At 38.5% G+C, this 8379-nt stretch overlaps 1 protein-coding gene across 1 annotated transcript in view; it reads right to left on the bottom strand.

The window, feature by feature from the left end:
• rcvrna (recoverin a) overlaps positions 1–3606 on the bottom strand; it is a 6467-nt gene extending 2861 nt beyond the window's left edge. The window contains exon 1 of the mRNA XM_061905723.1: positions 3156–3606. Within this exon, the coding sequence (XP_061761707.1) occupies positions 3156–3536 (381 nt within the window). The 5' untranslated portion in view covers positions 3537–3606. The remainder of the gene's footprint in view (positions 1–3155) is intronic.
• Between the last annotated feature and the right edge of the window lie 4773 nt (positions 3607–8379).

The raw sequence follows: 8379 nt of genomic DNA, 5'->3' as shown, positions 1-8379 counted from the left end.
AAAAAAATGTCCTGTTCAGCCGCTCAGCAGAAAAATTAAGGGGGAGCTTCTGCCAAAAATTTGGCAGAAGGGATTCTTCTTTTGTGTTTCTGCACCTGCGTTTCCCACACAAGGTTGCAACATTGTTTGTCAGCACTGTCTGCTCTCATTTTCTCGCATATTTGACCCTCTGATGTTCTGTGTACCTACACTCAGTCCTCATCTTGTCTAGGCCTGCTGTGTGTGTGTGTGTGTGTGTGTGTGTGTGCGTGTGTGTGTGTGTGTGTGTGTGTGTGTGTGTGTGTGTGTGTGTGTGTGTGTGTGTTACACAGAACATCAATTTCCACACTTCTATTAGCCCCGGGTGTGTATATATATATATATATATATATATATATATATACACATATATATATATATATATATATATATATATATATATATATATATATATATATATATATATATATATATATATATATATATCCATCCATCCATCCATTTTCTACCGCTTATTCCCTTTCGGGGTCGCGGGGGGCGCTGGCGCCTATCTCAGCTACAATCGGGCGGAAGGCGGGGTACATATACAGTGGGGCAAAAAAACTATTTAGTCAGCCACCGATTGTGCAAGTTCTCCCACTTAAAATGATGACAGAGGTCTGTAATTTTCATCATAGGTACACTTCAACTGTGAGAGACAGAATGTGAAAACAAAATCCAGGAATTCACATTGTAGGAATTTTAAAGAATGTATTTGTAAATTATGGTGGAAAATAAGTATTTGGTCAACCATTCAAAGCTCTCACTGATGGAAGGAGGTTTTGGCTCAAAATCTCACAATACATGGCCCCATTCATTCTTTCCTTAACACAGATCAATCGTCCTGTCCCCTTAGCAGAAAAACAGCCCCAAAGCATGATGTTTCCACCCCCATGCTTCACAGTAGGTATGGTGTTCTTGGGATGCAACTCAGTGATCTTCTTCCTCCGATTGATCCGTGTTAAGGAAAGAATGAATAGGGCCATGTATCGTGAGATTTTGAGCCAAAACCTCCTTCCATCAGTGAAAGCTTTGAATGGTTGACTAAATATTTATTTTCCACCATAATTTACAAATAAATTATTTAAAATTCCTACAATTTGAATTCCTGGATATTTTTTCTTCACATTCTGTCTCTCACAGTTGAAGTGTACCTATGATGAAAATTAAAGACCTCTGTCATCATTTTAAGTGGGAGAACTTGCACAATCGGTGGCTGACTAAATACTTTTTTGCCCCACTGTACACACATATATATATATAGATATATATATATATATATACATATATATATATATAGATATATATATATATATATATATATATATATATATATATATATATCCATCCATCCATCCATCCATCCATTTTCTACCGCTTATTCCCTTTCGGGGTGTATATATATATATATATATATATATATATATATATATATATATATATATATATATATTAGGGCTGGGCAACGATTAAAATTTTTAATCAAAGTTAATCGCACTATTTGTCCGATTAATCGCGATGAACTGCATTTTATACGCAAAGCCCAATAATGAATTCAAAAGTAGTGTGTAGTGCACCTTTATTGGAATATTCTGCCACATGAACAAAATCGCCAAAACATTTGTTGTGCGAACACAATTTAAATCAGTCCTTGTTAAACAGTAGCAGTTAAATAGCATATTTTATGAAAATCAACTCAAAAAATTTAAATACAAACATTTAAACTTATTGCCACTGCCAGGGTATTTAAGTTATCCTGTTTGTTATGGAAAATAAATATAATTTACATACAAATCTCTAAGCCACAATCATAACATCTGAACAGGCAATTTCTGAGGTAACAGCAGAAACATTTTTTTTTATCAGGGATCGTATGTTTAAAAAACCTATATTATAGGTAGTGGGCTGTTTTAGGGAATTTTTGATCAAATTATCCGTAGTAGCAATATTAATAATGTTGTGTATATTCTGCGTAGTGCACTTAGAATAATTATGACCATATCTAAGAATTGATATGATGGGAATTTTCCGATTGTTTGCTTGGTGCTTTGATAAACTGAACGCATCATATACATGGTACTATATTGTGATGTTATGAGCCAGGGGAAAAAAGAACTACCCTACCCAGCATGCAACAGGAGTGACAAGCATGCGCGGTAGCCCGGTATAGGTTGTGTCGCCATGACGGCATGTTGTGATATGCACGCTCTGAAAGCAAACGTTAAGAACTCAGCCAACACTCCTCGTCTGCATTATTCATAAATAGACAGACAACACATATATTCCGCTGCTTCACAGGCCGCTGGATGTAGCCGGCAAAGTATTCCCATGCTAGCTAGCCGGTCTAGCAAGCACGCGTCATTCAGTCCAAAACGGCCCGATCTATCCACATTCAGAATTGTCTGGCGGTCGTAAGTGATCCCGGAGTGACCACGCTGTAAGCCAGCCATGAAATTTGCAGAATTGTCGGGTATTTTTGCCAAATGTTCCATCTTTACCTAGAGCCCCTCGAAGCCGAAGCTTATCCGGGCAACGCCATCTTGTTAAGAAAAGGCGTTAACAAAATAAAAGCATGTAAACAACATACGCAAATGTGCGATAAAATAATTGTCGGCGTTAATGGATTGATGAGTTAACTCGTAATTAACGCACTCATTTGCCCACCCCTAATATATATATATATATATATATATATATATATATATATATATATATATATATATATATATATATATATATATATATATATATATATATATATATATGTACTGTATATAGGCCCACACATTGATGTGTAGAGGGTTTAGTTCTTTGGGCGGTTGCTGCGTCTCCCTCGCCTCTCACTTAGAAGCTTCACCCTCAAGGCAGTGGGATCAAGCATTTATAGGAGTGGTCAGGTCGGGAGCGGCGTGCGCCGCTGGCACCAAGCACAATTTGCACCACCGAGTGAAGAGGGTTTCGGCAACGTCACGTGCCTTTTTATATCAACACCCAATGGCCCACAGCCCTTTTTGTCGTCAGTCGAGCTTTTTCTTTGGCTTTTTGTGCCTGTGGCGTGGTTAGTCCTGGAGCGTGCGCCCGTGTCTTACAGGAAGGAAGTCATCAACGCAATAGCCAGGCCAAAAAGACGTTCCTACCCTGACAATCTCCAGGATTTCGCTCTTGCTGATGGTCCCATTGCCGTCCACGTCGTAAAGGGCGAAGGCCCACTCCAGCTTCTGCAGGGTCCGACCGCCCGAGGTCAGGTGCAGCGCCACGATGTACTCCTTGAAGTCCAGGGTGCCGTCGGCGTTGGTGTCGAAGCTCCTGAAGACGTGTCTGGCGTAGGCGCTGGGGTCAGCGTTGGGGAAGAAGCTGGCGTAGATGCCCTCAAACTGCTCCTTGCTGATCTTTCCACCGGGACATTCCTTCAGGAAGGACTGGTACCAGCTGCACAACTCGGCCTCAGAGTACTTGGTGTTGGACTTCAGCTCCTCCAGGAGCTCCTTGGACAATGTGCTACTCTTTGTGTTCCCCATTCCTTCTTCTTCTTCTTTTTCTTCTTCTTCTTGGCTGTGTTCAGCGCAGCAGCAGAGGAGATTATGATCATCCAGACGGCTCTGTAGCAGATTTAGAAGATGAACACGTCACTGCGCTATGACACCTAAGAAGAGGATTAAACACGTTAGGTGTAAAGACAACTTGCAGCGTCAGAAGAAGAACCACCAGCAGTGAGATCTTTACAACTTTGGATGTCTTTCAACTCCTCCCTGCATGGGCACCTTCGAACGGTAGATGACCACAAGGAAGACCCACGCCTCGGGACCCCTCGGTAAGAGCTGGACGGAGTAGCTGTGGAGAGTCTGGGCTTCTCTGCTTAGGCTACTGCCCCCGCGATGCAACTTCGGATAAGCAGAAGAAGATGGATGAATGGATGGTCGGATGTCTTTTAACACGTTGAACACCAGCAACAGGTCTGGTCCTGAATCAACACTTCTCGATGGACACTCGGTTTCCACAGAGACCAGAAGAAGGGAAGTTATCTAGTGGACACCTCCATATGGATGGACAGGTTTCCATGGCAACAAAAGAACATCCTCACATCCCGGCAGTGGCTCAGGCGGTAGGACAGATCGGTTGGTGTTTCAGTCTGCTGTTGTGTCCTTGGACAAGGCACTTCACCCACCTTACCTCAGTGGTTTAGAAATATCATGAATAACCTATTGTTTCTATGACAATCTACAAGGTTAATGCAGTTCGCTTGTCTTTCTACCCCTCCATTTATCGGCGTTCTTTTGCAATTCAAGTTTTCAATACATACATGTATTGAAAACATGTATATATTTGAAACAATTGTAGTGTTGATAATAGACATGATTATTGTTATTATTTTTCATTATCAATTGTTTTATTGGTATTTTTATTGCTCCATTTGTGTGCTTAATTTGTTTTAGTTATAATATTATTAACACATGTGCTATCCAGTTGTTGTGTTCAGTTTTCTTACACTTGTCATTTGCAAGTATGCCTTCATTTCAGTTTATCCGTAGTCAGAGAGTAGTCTTTGCCATTGAGTGGAATGTACCTTGTCTTTTGTTGAATCCTACAAAGTGTTTATACTGGAAGTAGTGAACCTATAACACACCAGCTGTTTGATTGTAACGTGCATGTAATTTTTGCAAAATGTAAAATCCCCAATGCTAATCAGTAGCATGTTTACGGCATAGCCAATGTAAATTAGCATCGAGCTAGCCCTTTTTAAAAAGTAGTGCCTTACTTTTAAATGTTTTTTATCAGGCATATGTGCTTTGCTGTCATTGGAAATTGCAACATTACTTTGAGGCAGTTTGCTGCGAATACGCCTGTTTTCCCGGCATGTGTTTGGGTCTGCAACTGAACATAAGGCCACATGCAACAAAACCTGGCCAACATAACATGAAACAGTTTGATTTCATGCGAATCACTACCTGGTAGTAGCAACAGAATTAAGTTGGTACCTATATTGTAAGTATACAGTTGTTGCATAATTGGGTACCCATTTTTACATAGCATGCAAGTTTTTGTGATACAATTCTTCATACAGCACAGTACATGCAGGTTGTATTTTTCTATCCGTTTTTTCCTGTCTATGCTCTTATTTTCTTAGTTAGAGTTCCCGTTTTCTTGTTTGGTGTCCACTTCACCTTTAGCTGAGTGGCTCAGATGGTAGAGCGGGCGTCCAGAATCTTGAGGGTTCCTGGTACGAATCCAACTTCCGCAATCCTTGTCACTGCTGTTGTGCCCTTGGGCAAGACACGTCACACACCTTGCACTGGGTGCCACCCACACTGCTGTAAATGTCCCTTGATTGTAGACGATGGGTTTCTAAATGTATACATGCTTTAAGTCGTAGAGAAAATGAGCTTAATAAATGTAATTATTTTCACTTGACTCACAATAGTGTATGAATGAATGAATGTATGTATGGTGTATCAATACAAATGATTGTTTGGTGTATGAATGAACTTTTGGTGTTTGAATAACTAATGTTCGGTTATGAATGTGAATTAATGTTTGGTGTATGAATGAATGAAAGTATGGTGTATAAATAGGAATGATTATTTGATGTATGAATGAACGTATAGTGTGTTTGGTGTAAGAAGGGAATGAATGTTTAATGTTTGAATGAATGAATGTTTGGTGTATGAAGGAATGAATGTTTGGTGTTTGAATGAATGGATGTTTGGTGTATAAATGTGAATTATATTTTGTGTATGAATATGAATGAATGTTTTACCTATGAATTAATGAATGTTTAGTGTATTAATATGAACAAATGTTTGGTGTATGTACATGAATGAATGTTTTTGGTGTAAAGATATGAATGAATGTTTGGTGTATGATGGAATGAATGAAGGAATTAATTAATGTTTGGTGTAGGAAATTGAATTATATGTGGTGTATAAATATAAATACATGTTCGGTGTATATACATTAATGAATGTTTGGTGTATAAATGTGAATTATATTTGGTGTATGAATATGAATGAATGTTTTGTGAATGAATGAATGAATGTTTAGTGTATTAATATGAATGAATGTCTGGTGTATGTACATGAATGAATGTTTGGTGTATAGATATGAATGAATGTTTGGTGTATGATGGAATTAATAAAGGAAGTAATTAATGTTTGGTGTATGAATTTGAATTATATTTGGTGTATTAATATGAATGAATATTTAGTGTTTGATTGAATTAATGTTTGATGTATGGATATGAATGAATGTTTGGTGTATGATTGAATAAATGTTTGGTGTATAGATATGACTGAATGGCTGGTGTATATACATGAATGAATGTTTGGTGTATGATTGAATGACTATTTGGCGTATAAATATGAATGAATGTTTGGTGTATATACATGAATTGATGTTTGGTGTATGATTGAATGAATGCTTGGTGTATATACATGAATGAATTTTTGGTGTATGATTGAATGAATGAATGGCTTCCCAGTTCTCACTGTAACACCCTTTGATTGTCCACAAAAGCGCTATATAAATCTAATCCATTATTATTATTAGTAATATTATAATTATTATGATTATTATTATCATTATTATTATTAAACAGAGCGCTAGTTTCTTCGCCTGTTGCTGATTGCCAATCAGGAGTGTGTCCCAAGAGAGTGTCGGTGGTTCGACGGCTGGTTCATTGTTTTCTGCGTTCTGTATTATTTTCCCATGTTCTGCTCCTGCTTAGTAAGCTGTGGTAAACTTTGACTTTGCCTTCCATTGTCTGTGCATGACGTGCATGTTTTTATCATACAATTAAAGACAGCAGTCCATCATGTTGGTTTAGTGATAGCAACGATAACAATACTTAATTTGAAGTGTGTTGGAAAGAAAAGAAAAGAAAGTGAGCATCTTCTGCACAATCAGGAGATTATGTCGAGAGCTCAGATTAGCATTAGCATTAGCATGAGGCCATCTGTTGCACTAAAGCGAATGAGTTGATTAAAGACTAAGGGTCCGATTGACGAAAGGTTTGCGGGTATTAAAAGACGTGCAAACTTGACAGCAGACAAAGCTAATTGACCAAACTTGTGAGCACAGGGTTGCGCCTCTTAATAGTGAGCAGAATAAGGAGCGCAATGCATTTAGCGTTTCTGTCTTTATGAGAAAGCAAAATATACTAGGAAGAGAAAATGCAAATATAGTGATTTAATACGGCTGAAACTGTTCTGCGTGCGCCGTTTTGCGTACATGTCACAAACTGACACAGTTACAAACGCACGGCTGCAAGAATGGAGGTCAACATGCTGCAAATAAAATAAAAAAACAGACATATTGTCTATTCAGCAATATAATTCTATAATTGTTTTGGTTCCTGGATGACTTCGGGGCTGATTAAAATGAATTTAATGGAAACGTATTGTTGTCTTTGTTGTTTTTAAATGACGTTCACTTTTTCATTTGGGAAAAAATATTATTACAATATTAGATTAGATTAGATAGATTAGATAGTACTTTATTTATTCCGTCAGGGGAGTTCCTTCAGGACAATTAAAATTTTCACCACAATCCCATTCAAGATCAGAAAAACATTACAGGGAGAAAGAACCAGGATGGCTGATGAGTTTGCCAGCTTCCAGCCCCCCTTACAAAAAAGGTGACATACAGGTAAACAAGTGGGGGGGAATGGGAGAAAAAAATAGAAGATTAAAATAAAATGAAAAAAAATCAGTCCAAGCCTGGGCCCTAGAGAGGGGGTCCAGAATGAGGCCAAGGGGAAAAACAACTCATAGCCATAGTACACATTCCTCTTACATGTGTGTAAGAGGGAAATACCAAACATCAAAGAACACAAAGAACATTAAAGACATTAAAGTAACATAGCTGATGCAACCAGCAACTTCTACATACAGCTATGAAAAAAACCTAAAAGAAACATATACATTGTGGTGGCCTCTGCGTTGTTCCACGTCATCGTCCGCTGGGGTGGAGGGAGCATGGCCAGAGACAGGAGCAGACCCAACAAAGCAACCAAGAGACCTGTATGGAAAAAACGTCTTGCAATATGCATTTTGTTGTGTTTGGATCATTGCAAAACGCACCGTCAGTGTGCTAAAAATTGCTTCTGTTGAGTAGCTTGCAATTATATGTTGCAGATAAGCTGTTACATATTATAAATGCTGTTGGTTCAACAACATCGCACATAGGTTGGAGGGACCAATAACATGAACGTGGAGGGAAGTTAATGTTTCCATGGCCAGAGCCAGGTGTATAGGCAAAAACCTCAGTTAGATAAGGCGGTCTGCACCAGTTATCAATTTTACACGCAGTCTTTGAAGATCATGTGCAACACACCCACTCTTAGTCAGTGTTAGGAAAAATGGCGTT

Source organism: Nerophis ophidion, linkage group LG07 (assembly GCF_033978795.1).
Source record: "Nerophis ophidion isolate RoL-2023_Sa linkage group LG07, RoL_Noph_v1.0, whole genome shotgun sequence".
Classification (NCBI taxonomy): Eukaryota; Metazoa; Chordata; class Actinopteri; order Syngnathiformes; family Syngnathidae; genus Nerophis; species Nerophis ophidion.
The sequence above is the reverse complement of the archived record's forward strand: the minus strand, read 5'-3'. Positions and strand labels throughout refer to the sequence as shown.